This window comes from Myodes glareolus, chromosome 25, assembly GCF_982192425.1.
Source record: "Myodes glareolus chromosome 25, mMyoGla1.1, whole genome shotgun sequence".
Lineage (NCBI taxonomy): Eukaryota > Metazoa > Chordata > Mammalia > Rodentia > Cricetidae > Myodes > Myodes glareolus.
This window is the reverse complement of record NC_142050.1, coordinates 37,052,922-37,074,492: the sequence shown is the minus strand read 5'-3', so window position 1 is coordinate 37,074,492 and position 21,571 is coordinate 37,052,922. Positions and strand designations below refer to the sequence as shown.

General features: G+C 49.8%; 1 protein-coding gene across 1 annotated transcript in view; it reads right to left on the bottom strand.

Moving 5' to 3' along the window:
* Tbxas1 (thromboxane A synthase 1) overlaps nt 1-21,571 on the bottom strand; it is a 165,107-nt gene that overhangs the window by 7,441 nt on the left and 136,095 nt on the right. The window contains exon 10 of the mRNA XM_087901627.1: nt 414-505. Within this exon, the coding sequence (XP_087757753.1) occupies nt 414-505 (92 nt within the window). The remainder of the gene's footprint in view (nt 1-413; nt 506-21,571) is intronic.

The window sequence follows — 21,571 nt, the reverse complement described above, 5'->3', positions numbered from 1 at the left end:
TCACTAAGGAAGGAACATTCTAGTCCTAGATGGTCCTCCGCCAAATGTTGCCTCCCAGGGCAAGGACTTTAGCCTGCTTTGGGTATAGGCTAATTTTTGCTCAGCACTGACTATATAGGTCGTGAATGAAGGATGGATGGATGAGCGAGTCAATGGGCAGGGGTGATGACAGATTCCATCAAAGGCTAAGAGGCTAAAGAGACAGGGCAGAGGAGGAAGGCCATGGTAGGAAGGGCTAGTGAAGTTCGGTAAAGATAGTTAACCTGCAGGAGAGTGGTCCAGACTTCAGACCTTGTGCCTGGTGCTCCAGGGGATACAAAGAAACCCAGGAACACGTGAAATGAGAGACGGCAATAGATGAAGGCTCAGTGAAAAGGCCCCGAACAGTGATGTTCAAGGGGCCGTGGACATACCTGAAAGCCGGTGGGTACATCCTCAGGGTCTCTGCAATCACCATGTCCAGATAGGGCAGGCCTTCCTGCAGGCTGCAGTACTCAGGGGTTGGCTGAGGCAGGGAGCAAACGGAGGTTGCGTTAGGATCCTCACGGTCTCGGCCTTTTTCATGAGCTCTTGCCCCAACTTCAGCAAACATTTCTGTGCCGCTCCCATCCAGTTGACCTCTCAGTGGCTGCCTCCCCTGCTCATCACCCCTGTCCCCGCCCCCCAGCATATTCTGCTTGCTCTGTTTCATTATCAAAGACAAGGAAGTGCAGCCCGGGACTTGGGGATCTCTGGGTGTAACGTGGAGAGACCTAGTGTGATGGTTTATATTGTCTACTTGACAGAAGGGGAGAGTCACCTGGGAGGTGAGCTTGGAGTGTAGAGTCCTGACAGGGTAAACTGAGGGGAGAAGACTCATCAACTGTGGGTGACGCCATTCCCGAGGCAGGAGACTCTGGGCTGCGTAACCGGGAAAATGAGCTGAGCTCTGGCATGCATGCATTCACTGCTCCCATAGGACTGTGACCCATGACTTTAGGCTTGACTTCCCCTCTGTGACGGGCTGTAACCCTTCCCTCTTAAGTCTTGTCAGTATTTTATCACAGCCACAGGAAAAGCAGCAAAGGCCGACTCTTGAGACAACCGCGGCAATCACAGGGCCCGGGAGCGGGTGGCACGGCCAAGTACCCAAGCCCACACACTTGTGCACTCGTGAAGTGCGCTTGTTTAATCCTCCCAGCAAGCCAAGGTGGCAGGTGTTTCCTCGTCTTTTAAATGAGGAAGCTGAGGCTCAGGCTGGCTGTCACCTGCATAGTAATTGGGATGGCAATAAAGCTAAAAGACAGAGAGAAGTTGCAAAGAATAAAAGCTTGCAACGGTTAGCAAGGATGAACAGTTAACAAAACCCCCCAAAGCTATTATACACCAACAAGGAGAGACAGCTCAGGCGAAAAGCTGTCAGAGGGTATGAAAAGGCAAAACCCAAGAGGAGGAATAAAAGTCAGGATGAGAAAAAGCAGCGAAATAGTAATAGTCTCACACATCAGACAAGAAGTTGGAAAAGACGGATTAAATTTTTGGAGTGCAGTTGTCAGGTTTCCTAACATCTCCTGGTTAGGAACAGGGACAGATCGTTGTGTGTCGTCAGCAGGTTGTGGGTACCCCGTGGGTGGGGCGAGGTCTGATGCAGGCACTCCCAGCCTGCCACTGCGCTTCCTGTTGGGGTGGGGTTTGTTCTGTTTGGGCAGGTGTGGCTGTTTGTCTCTGAAATGCTCCCATAGGCTCCTGCTTTGAATGCTTGTTTCTCCAGGTGGTGACATTATTTAGAGAGGTCAGGAGCCTCAAAGAGGCGGGCCCTAGCTGCTTAAGTGGGTAACTAGAGAAGGACCTTGAAGGTCCTTTTGTTGTCAGACTGAACTCTCTGAAACAGTGAGTCAAAGTGACCCTTTCCTTCGCTAAGTGTGGTTTCTGTCGGGGACCTTGTCATAGTAACGGGAAAAGTAACGACAGCGGGTAACAGCCATCCTAGCAGAATCCCTAATCTGGGGGAGGACTTTCTTCTACCTCCCCACTCCCTGCAGAGCAGCCAGAGGCAGCCCCGTGTCTGTCACTCTCTACAGACCAGCTTCAGGTGACTTCACTCGCCCTGCAGCAAAGAGGCTCACAACCAGGAGTGACCATAAGGCCACACAGCTAGGTGGGGCACAACTAGTCCCCTGGTGAGCATCCTGGGGCCACAGCAGTGTTCCCTAGGAAATGGCTATACATACAGAATAGCTAGTGGTGGGAGAGGAGGCAGGGTCAGGGCACCTGGAGTCTTGAAGTCCATATTAAATACTGAAGCTCATCTATGATGCTTCAGCCACTAGATTCAACACAGCCGCTAATGATGGCCCACCAAGAGTCAGGCTTCAGTACGGATATGGAGTCGAATCCGTCTGTGAATGTGTGTAGAAGGCAAGGGAGATGTTTGCACTTTGTGATATAAAATGTCAACTGTTGCTTGGTTTTCCCAGTCCTTTCCCACCTCCGCTCGGGGAACTGTTCCTCACTGAGGATCTTTACTTGGCTTCACACTTCCACCTCCATCCTGGGCCCTGTGTGTGTGACTGCGCCCTGTGATTATCATCTTGAGACTGCTGACAGCTTCACTGCTATATTTGTGTTCTGGGGTAGAGCTGGAAAGACCTGGGGTACATGTTCTGGGGCTTGGGTGGTTAATCCCTGGCCCCTGGGCTTCCTCCCATGGATGAGTTCTCAGTGGCTGTCTTGCCTCCAGGACCCAGACACAAAGAGTGCAAATGAGGCTCATATATATTACAGCATCTTGGGGTGACCATGGTGGTCATCTTAGCTTCAAGCTGGAGGAGAATACGGTATGTATGTGGCGGGCCTAGCCAAAGGCACGGCATCTCAAGACTCCTGGGAATAGCAGTCTGCTGTGGGGAAAGGGAGACACCTGGACCAGCATCCCCAGCTGTAGCACAAATAATAAAAACCCAGAGGCAGATACTGGGGTTCAATCTGAAGGTCAGAAAAGCAAAGCAGCCAGCCACTGGCTCTTACCTCTACCCCTGACTGAAAATGGGTGATCCTGCCTCCAGGAATCCTCAGATTGAGACTGATAGGAGACCCGTCTCCTCCCATTTTATAATCCTCTCTAGTGCTGGCATTAAAGGTATGCACCATCACTGCCCGGCCTGTATGGCTGATTAGTGTGGCTGCTTTGCCCTGATCTCCAGGCAAGCTTTATTTCCTAAAACACAAAGAATATGCCACTATATTCGGCCCTCCATCCTTCCCACCTCTCATCCAGGCTTGGGACTCGGGTTCAGGATACTGTGAAGATCTGACCTCCCTCAGCACAGCCTAGGTCTGGGGAGCTTGGGGGTTCTGGGAACAATTTCTCTTCTACTTTCCATCTTCAGGGGTCCACTTTGTATGTGTGTCCTCTGGCCATTGAGTGCACAAAACATGAATTGTGCATTTCAGTGGTTCTGCATGCGACTTCAGTAACCGACTTTACGTGATGTGAAGATGGGAAAAATTCAAGTAAATATTTGGAAGTTTAGATTTCCTTCTTTACTAAGGCTAACACCGAGTAGAAATGAAACAGCGTCCTGACAAACCCACCAAGCGAATGTGGAGAGAAGGGAGAAGAGCTACACCTGCCTGGTCGGCAATTCCTCCTGCTTTTTGAGTAGAGTCCAATGTTTCCTTTTCGCTTTGGGACTCACCGATTGTATAGTCGGCTCCGCAGGATTTGGTTAGCTGGTTCAAGGGGACCAGTGTAGAAATCTGGATTGGTGTAAAGAAAAAGGAGCCAGAGGTTGAGGGAGGGTAAGTCATGCGCTGTTGGTGATCACCTTCTGCCTCATAGATTAGTGAGTGCAAAGCACCAGCTGGTTTTTGTTTGTTTGTTTGAGACAGGGTTTCTCTGTGGAGGTTTGGATCCTGTCCTGGCACTGATCTGTAGACCAGGCTGGTCTCGAACTCACAGAGATCCACCTGCCTCTGCCTCCTGAGTGCTGGGATTAAAGGTGTGTGCCACCACCGCCACCACCACCACCCGGCACCAGTCGGTTCTAAGAAAAAAACCAATCACACATAGAGAGAGAAGCTGGGGGCAAAAGGCAGAGATCATTTCCTGGTGCCTCACAGAATTCTAGTTCCACTGCCATCTGCTCCGGGCAAGTTCTCACCTCCGGACAAAGTCATTGGCATTTTAAATCCTGCTATCTGCAACCGCAGGCGTTCCAACATGTGGACAGAAAGTAGAAAGTAAGGGAGGGAGGAACACGGTGACTACACCACAGTCTAGAACTGTGTGCACGTGCACGCGTGCACTCGTGTGTGCCAGTGTGTATGTGTGTGCATGTGTGTGAGTGTGTGCATGCATGTGTGTGTGTGTGTGTGTGTGTGAGAGAGAGAGAGAGAGAGAGAGAGGGAGAGGAAGAGAGAGAAAGAGAGAGAGAGCTATCTAGGAGCTGTGTTTCTGATGGATAAGTGGTGCTGGTAAACTCATGTGGATTATAAACTGTCAGGATCTGTCAAACAAGACTATCACTAGGTAGGCTAAGTGATGCCTTCATTCTAAAGCCAACCCCTTCGTTTGTTCTTCTCTGCACGACCTTTCCGCTACCCCTAAACTTTGCCGCAAGTGTGCCCGTGACCATCACCTCAGTCCAGTGTTCTCAGTCTATGTGGGCACTTGGGCCCACTCTCTGGGTACATGATGGCCTGTGGTGGGGTTTTCCAGAGCTTTCCTGGTACCTCAGGTGCCCATCACACAGGAAGAGTAGACCAACAAGATGAAGAGAAACACACCCTTCATCTAAGTTAAATCCAAGCCAGGCAACAAAATTGCAAGCTGTGTCTCACAGAGCAGTGGACTCATCCCTATTTGTTCCTGGCATCTCAGGGACACAAAGCTGAGCCGGCCAGCAGAGGGCAGCAAGTGTATGGTGAATGGGCGACTCCCTGGTTCCTGAAAGGGGCCTCAGAAATCATTGCGACTGATTTCTCCACGCTAGAGAGGAGGAAAAAAGCCGAGACCCAACGAGAAAGCCTGTCACCGGACCGGGAGTCTTGCTGAGGGGTGTTCTGAGCACTCCTGCAGCCAACGTTCCTGAACACCTCAGACGCTGCTGGGCTTGATGCCAGAGACCCAGAGAGACAAGGGCTTGTCCTTTGGGGAACCACACATCGAACAAATCACAAAACTGAATGTCACTGATGTTGTAGAATAGGCTTGGGAGGGACAGAGAGCCCATTCGGCTTGGGAAACCGCCCGTTTCTTCACCCAGGCTGTAAGCCCTGTGTCAGGCACAGGGGACACGTGGCCACGCAGCAGCCCACCACGTTCCTCGAGCTCTCAGTCAGCTATGGTCAGCAAGATGGGAGAACAGGAGAGGTGCACACATACCTGACAGCTGCCAGGAGGGAGCCGCGCTCACACTGACCTTCATGAAGTCAGGTGTGTGGACAGGGCTTCTCAATACGAAACAAATACGGCTCAATCAGGGGACTCCGAGCCCAAAGGAATAGTTGTCGCTTTGAAAGAATTGTGGTTTGTTTTGCTTTTAGTGTGATGAGAACATTGCAATCGAACTTTAGAAATAGACAGAATACACTGACCATGTGAGAGAAATACACGGAGATGTTTGCAGGTGACATGGGGAGGGAGTATGGGGCTTAAAAACATCTTGCGAGGGGGCTGGAGAGATGGCTCAGTGGTTAAGAGCATTGCCTGTTCTTCTAAAGGTCCTGAGTTCAATTCCCAGCAACCACACGGTGGCTCACAACCATCTGTAATGAGGTCTGGTACCCTCTTCTGGCCTTAAGGCATACACACGGACAGAATCATGTATACATAATAAATAAATAAACATTATATAAAAAAAAAACATCTTGCGAGTGGAGAAGAGTTAGGTAAATAGTGACTCCGGAATGGCCCATGAGATAGTACTTACTGAAGTGGGTGATGGGCTCATAGGTGTCCCTTAAATAACCTTGTAATTTACAGACATTGTTCTCTCTCTCTCTTTTTCCCCCCTCTGAGACAGGGTTTCTTTGTGTAACCTTGGCTCTCCTGGAACTAGCTCAAACTCATAAAAATCCTCTGCCTCCCCAGTGCTGGGATTAAACACATGGGGCCACCACTGCCCAGCAGTTCATTTTTACATTGTATGTATGGGTGTTGAGCCTGCATACATGTCTGTGCCCTAGGTGTGTTCAGTGTCCACAGACGCCAGAGAGGGTTTTGGATGCTCTTGAACTGGCATTACAGACAGTTGTTAGCCAACGTGTAGGTAGTTGGAATAGAGCCCGGATCCTCTGGATAGGCAACTATTGAACCATCTCTCCAGCCCCTAACCTTCTAATTTGTATCTAGTGAAGTCTTCCATAATAAAAAGTTAAAATACCAAATAAAAATAAAAGCCCTGCAGCAGTGAGTGGGGAGAACTACAGAAACTCTCGAGGTGGGTGCAAAGAATTAAGACGGTTCTGGCAGGCTTGACAAGTGGGGGTCATGAACCCTGGGTTGAACCCTGGGTGGATGACAGTGTGCCATGCACAGGAGGGAGAAAGGAGTCCCATCTGGGTGACCATTTGTTCCAAGAGAAGATGCCAAAGAGTAGCAGGTAATTGCTGGATGAGAGGGTGTGGCACATGGCAGGCCTTCTACATGTGGGTTTTCTTGGGCATTTAGAAACACACAAAGTGATGTATGCTGTTGCGGTTGTTGATGGGATCCATTTGACCAAAGGGAAGGTTGAGAAGCTTGGTGAAGGAAGTAGCTGTCCGTGAGGCGCCACAGTGGTGCACTGTCTGTCTGTGAGGCACCCTGTCTGTCTGTGAGGCGCTGCAGTGGTGCCCTGTCTGTCTGTGAGGTGCCGCAGTGGTGCCCTGTCTGTCTGTGAGATGCCGCGGTGGTGCCCTGTCTGTCTGTGAGATGCCGCGGTGGTCCCTGTCTGTCTGTGAGGTGCCGTGGTGGTCCCTGTCTGTCTGTGAGGTGCCGCGGTGGTGATCTGTCTGTCTGTGAGGTGCTCGCCCTACAACTGGCATCACGTGCCTGTAATCCCAACACTAGTGAGGGAGCGACAGGAGGATCCTTGGTGGCCAGCAGGTCTAACCGAGTTAGCAAGCAAGCTCTGGTTAAGTGAAAGACCCTGTTTCAAAAAGATAAAATACACACACACACACACACACACACACACACACACACACACACACGAAAGCGTCCTTGGAAGAAAAGGCTTACTCCTCATATTTAAAACAGAAATAGCATCTGTTGGGACCAGGGAGATGGCTCAGTGGGTAAAGTACTTGCTGTCCAAGCACGAGAACCTGAGTTCAGATCCCCAGAACCCATGTAAAAACTAGGCATGGCAGCACAGTCTGTACCCCAGCGCTGGGGACAGAGACTGAGGACCCCAGGGCTCACTGACAAGCTGGTCTAGTGGACATGGCAGGCTCACAGTCTGATGAGAAACCCTGTCTCAACGAAAGGGGGTGGGTGGAGAATGACAAGTACCTGATATTGACCATGGGCTTTTACATGTGCGAACATGAGTAAGCACACACTCATGTATGCAAATCACACACACACACACACACACACACACACACACACACACACACACACACACACCTATGCCTACCTAGCTAGTGGGAGGGGCTGGCGCAACAGCTGGCCCACTTCAGGCTGCTGGCCCAGTTTCTAACCTTTGCTTATTGTCCATAGGGTGAGGGCAGCAGCCGAAGAATTAAGGGTAGCAGGGTGTGGCCTGCTTGGCTTGGAGGGCAGGGAAAACTGAGGGCTGAGAAGAACAGAATACTCTCTTACTTCAAGCCAGGCGACATGTCAAGCTTCTCCTTTTCCAAAAGATAACATTACAAAGTCACCCGGGTTCCGTGACCTCCAGACTTAGAAGTGGAATTGTAAAGAACCCGAAACCCACCTCTCTCCCTTGAAGTAGCCCCGTCTGTCCCACTGTCCCTGGCCATTCCTTATGGAGCCACTGTATCCCACAAGTGTAGGGCCCAGGTTTGAGTGGATCACACAGAAGCTACGACTGCGGCCCAGCTGCCAGGGCACCATCAACAGGTCACCGTGGATGTGCCCCCAATTCACAGGAAGGGCAAATGGATGAGGAAAATGCCAGTTTCTGGAAATAGCAACAAACTGTTGACACTTCTATTGGGACACGCCCACTGGCAGCTCTCCCGAGGAGACGAGGAGACATCTGTCCTCCGCAAGGAGTGTTAGTAAAAAAGCGATTCCCGGGGCTGACCAAAGTCATTTCAGCTGAGATTTGCTTCATAAAATGAATTTCTGTGCTCTTAGAAAGGAGAAAATGAATTATCAGGAAAAGCGGAATGAAAAATGTGCGTGGGACCTGCCCTGTGTTTACATTCTCACGTCAGACTCCCTTGACTTCCAGGGAGCTTCATTAACGTTTGATCTTTACAAGGCAGGAAATTCTACTTTTATTTCTTAGACTTTTGGCCTCTTAGCCTTTTTAAAAAACATTTATTTTATGTGCATGTTTTGCCTGCATGTATATATGTGCATCATGTGTGTGTCTGTTCCCCTACAAGTTCTGAAAATGGTGTCAGATCCCCTGGAACTGGAGTCACAGATGGTTGTGAACTGCCATGTGTGTGTTGGGACTTGAACCCGGGTCCTCTACAAGAGGTTCTCTGCAAGTGCTGTTAACTGCTGAGCCATTTGGTAGCTCCTATATTAAACATTATTAAACACTGTTTTCGTTTTAATTTGTTCCCCCCCCCCCGCCTTTATGAGATAGGGGCTCTTACTTTGGAGCCTTAGGTGACCATGAATTTGGGATCCTCCTGCCTCAGTTTTCCAAGTGCTGAGTGTATAACATCACACCCAGGCTATTGATACATCTTTTAAGTGGGAAATAGTGTTTCCCTTCCTATTTCGTAATAGCCCTGTGTTTCTACATTTAGATTGTGTGGTGTGTGTGTGTGTGTGTGTGTGTGTGTGTGTGTGCATGTATGTGTGTATGATGTTCTCTGAAAGCTAGACACACACTTGCAGACCTGCACAAATCTACACACTAGGTGTGTGCACAGATGTGACCTGGAGTGTAAGTGAAAATAAGGACATAAAAGGGCGTCGATTTGCAAAGATTTTTCTTCTGGAGATTCAGAGACCTAATAGAAAAATGGACATTTTCTTGCTTTGTCAGAGGAACTAGAAGTGGCCGGCTCCCTGCTGTCCCTCTGCAGCAGCCTCACATGGCATGGAGAGGGGCTCCCTCACCCCCACCCTGGTGCTACTTCTGTGCTGTACAAACAGGGCCTAGCGAGGTCGCCTTTCTCTTTAGAAGCAGAGAATGAGAAATCTTTTAAGGGGAGGGACAGTTGGGACACACAGACACAACAACACAGGTGAAAAGGGCTCCATACACCAGATTCTCTAGGGAGCTCAGATCATAGCATGGAACTGATTTGTGGGAAATGTGATGACCTTAGTGTTGCTCTTTTGACTAAAAACTGGGGAGCAAAGTCTTCCTTGAGGCATATAGACTGCCTGTCCTGGGGTCTCACTGCCTGTCCTGGGGTCTCACTACTTGTCTGGAGTCTCACTGCCTGTCCTGGGGTCTCGCTGCCTGTCCTGGGGTCTCACTGCCTGTCCTGGGATATCACTGGCTTCCTCACAAGTTAGGTCTCTAACTTCTTCCAACATTGAGGGTAAGGGTTCTTTTCTGGGATTTTATAGGAGCTCAGTGGTTTTTGTGAGCTGTTTCAGATTTTGAATGAGAAGCCACAGGGGCCTGGATGTGTGTGTGTGTGTGTGCCCACATGCTTGTACGTGCATACACACACACACACACACACACACACACACACACACACACGAGCAATCTCTCAAGTTTCCTGGCTTACGTAGCAATGCTCCGAAAGTACTACATGCTAGTTTTAGAGAATTTGGCAGCGTTAGAGGCAGAAATACATTCATAGCTTAGAGGAAGCCACGAGGAGCGTGTACATGGCATCTATTTATATCCACATTAAAAGAAAAGAGCCCGGATTCATCTCACACAAACAAAGGGATTATTTTTCAGGTGTGCCGGGCTCAGAGGCCCAGGCCATTAAGGGATTAGCTGAGGGAACAAATGAAAGACGATAACATACACTTATGCACATACACACACCCATCTGCCCCCACCACACACTTATGCACACACACACCCCATCCACCCCCACCACACACTTATGTACACACATATGCACACACACGCACACCCCCGCCCACCCCCACACACTTATGCACACACCCCCATCCACCCCCACCACACACTTGTGTACACACACACACCCATCCACCCCTACCACACTTATATACACATACACACAAAAGCACACACACACCCATCCACCCCACCACACACTTATGTGCACTCATGTGCACACATACATGCATACACACCCCACCACACACTTATGCACGCGCACGCACACACACACGTGTGCACGCGTGCACACTCTCCTCATTAGTCCTCTCCACCTAAGGCCACAGGGTGAATGGCATTGGCTGTGCCAACCCTCTGCTGGGTCCTGCCCATAGAGAAGAAGACTTGCAGGCTTTCATCTTGTGCAGTTCCGACCTGCTCATCAGAGTCCACATCTTTATACCCTTCAGTCCCCACAACTACCCTGAGAGAGGCAGGGCAACCTTTGTTGTCCATCTTGTAATGGATTGCCCCCCTTCCCCCCACAGAGTCCCAGAGGTTAAGGATGCAGTTCCAGGCCTAACATCTAGTAAAAGGTAGACGTGGAACCAAGTCTAGGTCTTCAGATGTCACACCTTTTCCATCTTCCCTACTTGCTATGCAGCCCTGCCTTCTTCCCCTCTTCCCTCCTCCTTCTCTTTGTTCCTTCCCTCTTGTACAGTGTATGGAAAAGCAGCATCCTACAGAAAACATAGCTCACACAGATGTGTAGAGCTCAATGAACTTTTACTGGTGTAAGAGTTTCCAGACCAAGACAGAACGTTCCAGAACTCTGTAGCGACTGTGCCCACTGCTGACATGTGACACAGAGGGGGCTTTGCCCCTTCCCTTTGCGTGCTTGTCAATGAGCTAGCCTGTAAGCAGGCTCCACATCTGCCGTCCTTCGCTCGGTGTCGTCACGAGTGCGCTGGAGCTCTGACGCTTCCTCTTCTTGCTGCTTCTCTTTCTTTTGTGCTCGGGATGGAACCCAGGGCATTGCACACCCTGGTCCGAGATACCACTATTATGCACACTCTCACGTGTGACGACTTTACCACAGATGTGTGACCATGTGTCCATCCTTTCCACTGTGGGCGGATGTTCGAGGGGCCCCCAGCTTGGGGGCCATCGTGACCAAAGCTGCCGTGAACGTTCTTGCCGATGGTTTTGGGTGAGCTTGTACACAGGTTTCTGGGGGTGCATCTAGGGATAGACTCGAGGGTCCTAAGGGATGGGTGGGCTCAGCTGTAGTAGATATTTCAGACAGCTTTACAGATCATTTGTGTTGCCTGAAATTTTGGGGATGAATCCATCAAAAAGCAGCAAGTTGACATCTTAGTTTTCTCTCTTTACTCCAACTGCAGATTTCCCCCCATGTCTTTCCTTTATCTCTCTGATATTCTGAAGTCTAGCAGTTTTATCTATCCTGGGAAAGGGTTGAAGGAACAAACTCGGGTACTATTTTGGGAGTTGGATTATTCAGATAGCGTGAGGGGGGTGTAGGGGTAGGGATGGGAACAAATAAGACATGTCTAATTGCATAATTTAAAAAATCGTCCCAATTATCAGATGCAAGCACTCATGAGCAAAAATGTATTCTGGCATCAAGCAAATTTACGTTTTTGAATTAGCTGCTGTTTTTATAATATTTAGCATTCTGTTCTCTCCATTAGCATGAATCATTCACAGTTGATTGTATTTGATGCTTAGAGAAATAAGCCCTTTCGTAAACGATAGTTAAATCACCCAGCCTGCTCTCACTGTGTGGAGGAAGAGTGGACTGCATTTGATTTGCGGGGAGAACGCATTTATTCACTCGTTCCACAGACGGGCATTGCTTCGCAGCCTGTGGGAGGTGGGGAGGGTAGGAAAGGGGAGATAAGATGAGATCCCTGAGCATATGGGATTCATTGTGTATCGGGGAAGCCATTCATTTGTTCATTCAAAGATTTATTGTTATGGTGGGGCCGCTGAGGGCTTTTGAAGAGTGGAGGTAACACAGTGAAAATGGTATTTTTGTGATCTGACAATGACAGGAAAAATAGATGGAGCAGGAGGAACTGGGGAACCAGGCGGGGGTGGGGGTGGGGGCGGTTGCAGAAGTGATGAGCTCCACGCACAGCCAGAGAATGTAAGGCTCTGTGCCTCCATCTTGGTACTCCCTGCTGGTGCTAGGAAGGGGTGGGGTCATCCCAAGACGTTTAAATTCAATTGGCTTGGAATGGCTACAGGGATCGGTGTTGTTTCCCAAGCTCCCTGAGGGATTATCATGTGTAGCCTGGATATCACAATCACTGTTATAAAGGAAGATTAGAGGGGAGGGAAGGGGAGGTTTGGGATATAAGGGTCTAAGGGGAAGGGAGATTAAAGTCAGTCCCCGGCTTTACTGCTAGCGAATGAGAAAAGAATGAGAAAAGAACGGAAACAGGATCCATCCACCGTGTGGGGTAGGAGTTTGGTATCTGAAGATCTGTGTTGGAGCTCCCCCACCCCCACCCCAACAGCAGCTTGAGCCTAGAAGTGGGCCAGTGAAGCACAGTCCTACAGAAGTGACCGTGCCCTCAGGGATTAAGGGACTGAAACGTCACTTCTGCACAGGTGGCTGGGTCGCGGGAAAGCGAGGGACTCTGGGCAGCTCCCAGTGCTGTAATTTAGCTCTAAAGCGGCTCCCACGGTCCATGTGTTAAAGGCTCACGTGGGAAGCACCACCCTGTGCTTTGGGGGAGTGGGGGACATGTAAGAGTTAGGGCTTAGGGGGAGGAGGTCATCTGGTCGTTGAAGGACCTTGAGTGGGACCCACAGCCCATTCTTCTTCTGGTACATTAGCATCTCAGTCATGAGGTGAAGGCTTCTCTCTACCACAGAGCTCCTGGGCTTCTGCCTACTCTGGGCAACGAAGACCTACAACCAAGATGGAAGCCTTCAAAGTTATAAGCCCACAACCCTCTTCTCTTTCTAGTTGATCGTCTCGGGTATTCGTTATAGTGACAGAAAGCTGACTGGTACCTGGGTCACCCCTGCCCCGATCAAGGGCCCAGGGGTTCAGGACTAGGGAAGACTAATGCATTGACAGCCTGGGGAGGTGAAGGGCCAGAACAGACACCCTGGGACAAAAGTAGAGAGGAGTGAGAGACAGGGGCAATGTGAAACCCACACAGTCCTTCCTGTGTCCTGGAAGGACTAGGGACAGGTCAAACCCAGGGGACAAACAAAAGTGCGTCATATGCCGTAGGTAACCTATGGGACAGAAAAATGCTGTGTGGCTCCCTGGGCATTATAAAGGTCACTAGAGGATATTGTTAGATGTCCCCTCATCGGTGGGTGGGTGACGTGGGTGACCTCAAGGTCTGACGTATTAGGGCCACACCTCATCTGCTCAAAGACAGCTTTGGGATCCCAGCACATTTTAGAACAAGTAAATGCCACGGGAAGGCAGAGTGGGCCACGATTTACCCCCCTGCCCACCCCTACTTCCTGTGTACTTTTTGTTGATAATCTACCCCAAGAGTCAGAGTTCAGGCCACTCCTTGTTTGGAGAAATGGTAAACAGAGATAAGAGCTCTAAGCACTGAAATTTATTTTTTTTATCCACTTGGACTAAAAGCCACTGCCTGTTAAATTTAGACAGCCAGTTCCAGACCCCTCCCGCCCTCTTGCTTCCTGCCCCCTCTCCACCACCATGCCTACAGCATGGTCTCTCTGCTGGTTGTGGAATATGTAATGTATTCACAGGGCTTGGGCCAGAGTCAGCCTGTCTGGATGTTTATCAGAATGTATCACCGGAGGGCCTGGGAGACAAGAGCCACTTCCTCCGGTCTCCAGCTCAGTTCGCCAGTGTAGCAGCAGCAGCCAAAGGCTGCCCAAATATTTACCCAAACATCCTCCCAGGCAGAGCTCCCGGGCTTCTGTCTCACACTGCCGTAGGTGGGCTGCGTCCAGGGGATGGGGGTGTCACAGCATTTCAGCAGACCTTTTGGGTTTGTTTACAAGGTCACCTTCCACCTGCCTGGAATCTATCATTGAATGGCTCCTTTTTTTTTTTTCCTTCTCCTTTTTTTCTTTCTATGTGGCATAAATCCCTTTGCAATCAACTCTAAAATCCAGAGAAATCCCTTTGTTCACCCGGAGTTCCGTTGTTTTGAATATTGCTTCAAATAAATGCACCATTGTCTGGGTTCAGAATTTTCTGGAAAAAGATCTCCACTATGATGTGATTTACTGTAGCAGGACCCCACCCCTGTCCCCCAACAACACACACACTCATCTTCAAATCCCTATTGACTGCACAGGATGTAAGTAGGAAGGGCCATGCCCAAGCTGGAAAAATCCCCTCTCCCATTAAAAAAAAATCGTCCTTTGTCCAAAAATGATATCTAGAGGCCTAAATTGTGTCTGGGACCAGATTTTAAGGATTGTTGAAAATTGAGGAGTACTTTTAAAATTTATTTTGATTTTATGTGTATGAGTGTTGGCCTGCCTGCTCATCTGTGCACAGCTTGCATGCAGTGCCTGTGGAGGCCAGCAGAGGGCAGGCGATCCCCTGGAACTGGAGTTACATGCCACCATGTGTGCTGAGAACTAAGATCTGGTCCTCTGTCAAAGCAGTCAGCGCTCTTAACTGTTGTACCATCTCTCCAGGCCCTAGAGGTGTTTTTGTGCGCCAGCTTAGGAGAAAAGAGATGTCAGTGTGCTGCGGGAGTACCTTCCGCTGCTTCAGCCAGTAGTTGCTGGAGCAGGAGCCGGGAGCAGGAGCCGGGAGCAGGAGCCGGAACCAAGAGGAGGAGCCGAGCTTGCCGCTCTTCTTTTAAAGAGAAATATACCATGTCCCAGTGGGCTGGTATTTCAGCGGCTATTGGCTGACAGAGCGGAAGGCGCTCCCGCAACACTGTGGGCTCGTGCTTCAGCGACTATTGGCTGAAGCAGCGGAAGATACTCCCGCAGCATCAGTGTTTTTGCTGACACTGGATATCAGTCATGGGACACTTCAAAGAAAAAAAAAATGAAAGAGGAGATACCCAGGTTCCAGAAATGTAACCTTGTCATGAGGAACCATAGGCCAGAGAGGTGAAGTAGCTTGTTCAAAGTACTCAACAAATGAGGGGCAGAGGCAGCTTCAGACTGCAGGCCAATAGACCATGGCTCAACTGTATGCTTTCTGCCAATGGTGCCAGAGATGGAAGCATTAAACAACAAAAACCAGGAGAAGAAAATCCAGAGCTACACCACTATCGTAGACTTCTAGTTAAAGATGTGTAACATTTGTTTTTGCTCTGGAATATTTGTTTAATGATGCAAAGATGTGTTGCATTCTTTTATGTTGTGTTTGTTTAACTCTGTGAAGCTGTGTTACTGTGCCTGTCTAAAACCCCTGACGGTCTAATAAAGAGCTGAACGGCCAATAGCGAGGCAGAAGAAAGGCTAGGCGGGGCTGCCAGGTGGAGCGAATAAATAGGAGGACTCTGGGAAGAAGGGATCAAGGAGCAAGAAAAGGGGCCAGTCACATAATCAGACACAGAATAAGAAGGAAAGAAAGATATATAGAATAGAGAAAGATAAAAGCCCAGAGGCAAATGGTAGACAGAATAATTTCAATTAAGAAAAGCTGGGTATAGCCGGGTGGTGGTGGCACGTGCCTTTAATCCCTGCACTCGGGAGGCAGAGGCAGGTGGATCTCTGTGAGTTCATGGTCAGCCAGTTCTACAGAGCAAGTTCCAGGACAGCCAGGGCTATTAAACAGACACATCCTCTCTTGAAAAACTAAACCTGGGGGGTGGGAGGGTTGTTGGAAGGGGAGAGGGTTAGAGAGAAGGGAGTAGGGGAGGAATGGGGAAAGCTAGGTGGACTGGGATGGGGGGAGGGAGGAAGGATGGATATGAGATCAGGGAAGAATATATTTCAACTAAGGGAGTCATTTTAGGGTTTACAGGAGACTTGATTATAAATGGGATCCCAGGTCCAAGTAGATCCCCAGATTGTTCTCTGGACAGAAGAGAGGGTGCCTGAAACGGCCTAGGCCCATAACCATACTGATGAATATTTTGCTTATCACCATAGATCCTTCATCTGATGATGGATGGAGATAGAGACAGAGACCCACATCGGAACACTGGACTTAACTCCCTAGGTCCAAACGAGAAGCAGAAGGAAAGAGAACGTGAGCAAAGAAGGCAAGATCAGAGAGAACCTTCATCCGATGATGGATGGCGATACAGACGGAGACCCACATTGGAGCACCGGACTGAGCCCCCCAAGGTCCAAATGAGGAGCAGAAGGAGGAAGAACATGAAAAAGGAAATCAGGACTGTGAGGGATGCGATCACCCACTGATACAAGGGGACTGATCTAATGAGAGTTTACCAAGGCCAGTTGGACTGGGACTGAACAAGGACGCAATCCAACCAGATTCTCTGAATGTGGCCGGATTCTCTGAATGTGTCTGGCCCGGAGTCTTTCTGAAAAGCCATTGACAATGGCACTGGGACTTGTTTCCTCTGCATATACTGGATTTTGTGGATCTAGTCCGTCTGGACACTCACCTTCCTGGACCCGGAGGGAGGAACTTGAACTTCCCACTGGGCAGGAAACCCTGACTGCTCTTAGGGATGGAGAGGGAGGAGGAGAGGGAGTGGGGGGAGTGGGAGGGTGATGGGAGGAGGGGCAGAAATGGAAACTTTTATAATTTAATAAAATTACTAAAAAAAAAAAGAAAACTAAACCAAACCAAAACAACAACAACAAAAAAACTAAAAACAAAACAAAAAGAAAGGAAGGAAGAAAGAAGAAAGAAAAAAGGGAAGAAAGAAAGAAGAAAGGAAGGAAGGAAGGAAGGAAGGAAGGAAGGAAGGAAGGAAGGAAAGAAAGGCTGGCTAGAAACAAATCAAGCCATAGCCAGGCATTCATAAGAAAGAAAGAATATGTCTCTGAGTGATTATTTGGGAGCTGGGTGGTGGGCCCCTAAAGAGTAAAGAATAAAAGGGTAGAAAACCAAAAACAACCACACAGCATTGAATGTGAGTTCTCTGTTCTGCCCGCTCCCCTTTCTTCCTTTCTTGTTTGGCAATGTTAGAGATTAAGATACCCAGGACTTCACACACGCTGAACCAATGCTCTGCCTCTGAGCCACACCTCCAGTTCTCAGTGCTCAAGTGGGAGCCAGTGCAGCGACACCTCCTTCCGGAGTGGCCACGGAAACCCCAGGGAAGGCAATGCACTTGCGGAATGACGTGGAGCCTGCTCTAGATCAAATAGGAGGTGAACTTGAGTAGTGCAACTTTGCATTTCTTAACGCTCTAGGCACAAAGAAGGAGGACAAAACCCAGGTGCTCCGGCCCTCTGGATCTGCCAGGGCTTTCTTCTGGAACTGCCCACCTGGAGCTGTGAGAACAAAAGTGTGCTATCTGTTGTTCCCGTCCCCAGTCTATGGTGACTTTGCTCCAGCAACCTGAGTTAGGACCCAGAATGCTTTGTGTTTAGGCTGTGTGTATGTGTGGAATATTGCACGGGACATTCTTGTGATATAAGACTATCATGTTCTCTTTGCTTATCTGAAATTCAGATTTAACTGGATATCTTTATTCTTGCTTGCCAGTCTGGCAGCTTGAGGGTTCTTACCATGCTAAGTCGAAAGCTATGTGGTTGGACCAGCGCTCTCAGGTGCACGGAAATACAGGAAGGAAACTCAGAGGTCCTCTAAGTTCAACACTCATTTTATGTACCCAGAACACCCCACTGCAATCCGAGAGGCTGCTCACACAGAAGGTCTACTCACTGCTTTCTGGAAAAAACATCATGGGATCAGCGACCCTTTAACATATACCCAGCTCCAGTTATGACAGTTACAAGTACTTTATTACGATATTTTTCTTGTTTGCTTTGTTTTGTTTTTGCCAAAGAAATGGAACATGATGGGGCAGGCTTGTACTCCTCGCCCTCAGGAGGTCGAGGCAGGGGAATCTCAAGTTCAAAACCAGCCTGAAATACATATGGAGACCGGTCTCAACACACACACACACACACACACACACACACACACACACACACACCCCACACACACACACCAGAAGTCTAAAGAGTAGTTCGTTGTGTTTTCTTTTATAATGAATACTTAGAGGTTCTTTCATGATTGGCCGACAGAACCTCTGAGCCCCTGTGAGTCTAGCAGGTCCAGCTGGAAGGTAGCAGGGGAGTTCCCGGCCTCACTGAGACTCTGTTTGTAAGTGTGGAAAATGGGGCAACCTCAAGAGTCACTGCCAGGCTGCCCTCTTAAGTGCTGGTTGTAGGTTTTCTTAAGAGGCGCAGCTGTGGTTGGTTCTTCTGCTTTGGGCACAGGATGAGTACACGAATATCAAAGACTGTGTCCAGCCCCTGTGACTCCACAGAAGCCAGCCAGCTCCATCCCAGCTCAGATAGGGGACAGTTGTACCAAGGATGAACTCCCATGTCAGGTGGGGGTGCCTTGGGGAGAGGCGATGAGGAGGTCCTCTCTGGTGACAGAAGGATGGTGGGTACTATTGGGTAAATCCTCCAAGATGAGGCAGGGTTGCAGCTCAGTGTACCAGATGGACCTAGTCCAATCATTTTCTGGCTCCGGGTCAGTTGGTTGTGGGAATTCTTTCCAGTGTTACCCAGTTCATCATCAGTTCTGGTCCCGGGCTCCTTGTGTCTGAAACCCTGTATTCCTGAGGAGTACCATGGTGGTCTCACATCTTTCCATTCACGGTACTTTATAACCCACAGGGCCCATGTCAGGCTAGTGACTCCTCTGTCTCACAGACAACTGAGGCCTCTGTTGGTTTGAAGGAGTAATGTCCCCAGAGGCTCATGGATTTTTGAATACTTGGTTTCCTGTTAGTCATGAATTTGGGGATGACACAGAACTTTGGGAGGTGCAGCCTTGCTGGGGGAAGTGCGTCACTGGGGTGGGCTTTGGGAGTCATAACCTTGCTCTTCTTCTGGTTTGCTCTCTCCACTGCCTATACAACTGTCATCGCTTAGCTTCCTGCTGCTATTAAGGACTCTCCTGCTGGAACCGTAAGCCGGGATAAACTCTAAGTCACAGCAACAGTGAGGTAACCGACGCAGCCTCCCAGGCGCTGCTCCTGTCCCATGGGAGGAACTTGGGCGGCATGGGAGAGCTGGGGCTGAACCCAGGCCTGTTTCCACAGTGCTTGGGTCCTCTGTCAACACCGCGGTCACCCCCCTTTCCCCCTGGCACTATCTGAGGTTTCTCTCTGTAACTGGTGGCTCCCGCGAGAAGGACTTCTTGCCAAGAGTAGCCTCTGCAATGGCAGAACTCAGTGCACAAAGGCCCCAGCTAGAAGGATGGCGTGCCCCTTCTCCAGCTGGAAGTAGACACCTATGGTGAGGTTTTTAATTAAACTGGGGCGGCTAGCTTAATCAGGGGCAGCCCCTGCCTTGGAGTCGTTGCCCATAGAGTAGAGTTTGGTAACTGCCCAGAGTAGCCGCTCCCCACTCAGACTCCCCACTTCGGGCAAGCCTCAGTGAATTGGGGGGGGGGGCTACCAGTAGCTCTGCCCATAGACCCCTCCAGGCCTGTCCAGAGGGACTGTGGGTCCCCTCTACACCCCATGACATGTTGTCAGAGAAGATGTGGAGAATCACAGTGGGCTCTGGGGAGACACAGGCTCCTGGTATACCCTCCCGCTCCTCCTTCCCATGTGGCACCTGCATGGCACTGCAGGAGCGGCAGAGAAACTCTGCTCTCTCATCCTTCATGGGATGGGAAGGATTTCCCCTCTCTCTTCTCAGTGCCCCAGAAAAAGCCCCTCCTGAATTTCTGGGTCAGCTGGGCCTGTGGCACCCAAGGCTTCCCACATAAGCCATCCTGCCTGCTCTCTTTAGAGTTTCCTCTACCAGTCCCAGCTCTGGGTCCTGCTCTGGGTACCCTCTTTTGGTTTTCTTTTTTTTTTAAAATATATTTATTTATTTAGTATACAATATTCTGTCTGTGTGTATGTCTGCAGGTCAGAAGAGGGCACCAGACCTGATTACAGATGGTTGTGAGCCACCATGTGGTTGCTGGGAATTGAACTCAGGACCTTTGGAAGAGTAGGCAATGCTCTTAATCACTGAGCCATCTCTCCAGCTCCCTCTTTTGGTTTTCTTATCTCTATGACTGGGTTGTTATAATATTGGAAAAACCCTATGGGGGTGACTGTGACTCTGAAGACAAGTCACCCACACAGTCTCACATGACAAAAGATTCTTAGTATTTTTATGCTTTTATCTCAGTGATGGATTCTTTCAGAAATAAGCCCCCCCCTTCCCCTAACAGTAATTTTATCTGCCTCACAAGGATCCCCTTAGCTACCCACGAGACCCCTTCAGGTTTGTGCCCCACCTTCCCTATGGCAGAGTGCTGTCTGTACCTGCTCTGCACCCAGACATGGGTAGAGATGGCCAAGGCACAGTCCCTGCGGCCAAGGGCACAGGGCTATTCTCGTAACTGCTGGAAGTGAGGGCTGGCTTTCACGGGACACTGTGAAGGTCAGGATCTGCCTTGGATGGGGGTGGGGACATCGGGAAGCCTTCCCCAGAGAACAGGGAGCCTGATGCTGAAGCAATTTTCCAAATGCATTTGTGTTCTTTCACACAGAAACAATAAAAGCAGTTAAACAAGGTTTTGGAACGACGCTGCGCCGTGTTCCATTGCCGCTGCATGTTTATTACCATTTTATTGGCACACGATCTTCTGTGGTTTCTGCCTCACTTCAGCCTGGTCCCAGCCCAGAGATGGTGGCGGAGGCCTGTGTTAATGAGGGCAATTTGTTTTGGCTGGGGATCTTAGACTCTTATGTTTCTTTTGTCTCTCTACCTGCTGCCCGGGTTCTGGGCCTTGCGCACGCGTGGACGCCTGGCTCTGAGGCTGTCGGGTATCCTACTGCACACAGGGGCAAGGCTTCTCAAAGAGACTTAGCATGAAGGTCAGAATGGCCTAGAAGGTAAGTCCCTCTAGGTATTGGAGGTGACATTCCAGGTCACTCCAGGCAGGCCCTTAGGGGAGGGCCAGTTGGCTGCAGGATTTTCCCCATCAGGATCAAAGGTCCAGTCAGCCAAAAGCAGAGGTCAAGTCTATGGACCACGCACACAGAGATGGGGAAGATAGAGAGGGCAGGAAAGGAAGCGCGGTGTGTGGGTGTGTACGGTGGGGGCGGGTGGTCAGAGAAGTCAGGGCAGCGATCCTGAGGGGTGGGCACAGCTGAGCTAGATCCCTTCAGGGACCAAGACAGAAGGTCCCAGGGGTCAGAACCAGGATGTAGGATGAATTTTCAGCAAACACAAGAGTCACATGTCAGTGACAGGATGCAGGTCTGCGGGGCTGCTGTTGCATGGGCGAGCTGAGATGCACACTTCTAAGTCTGAGC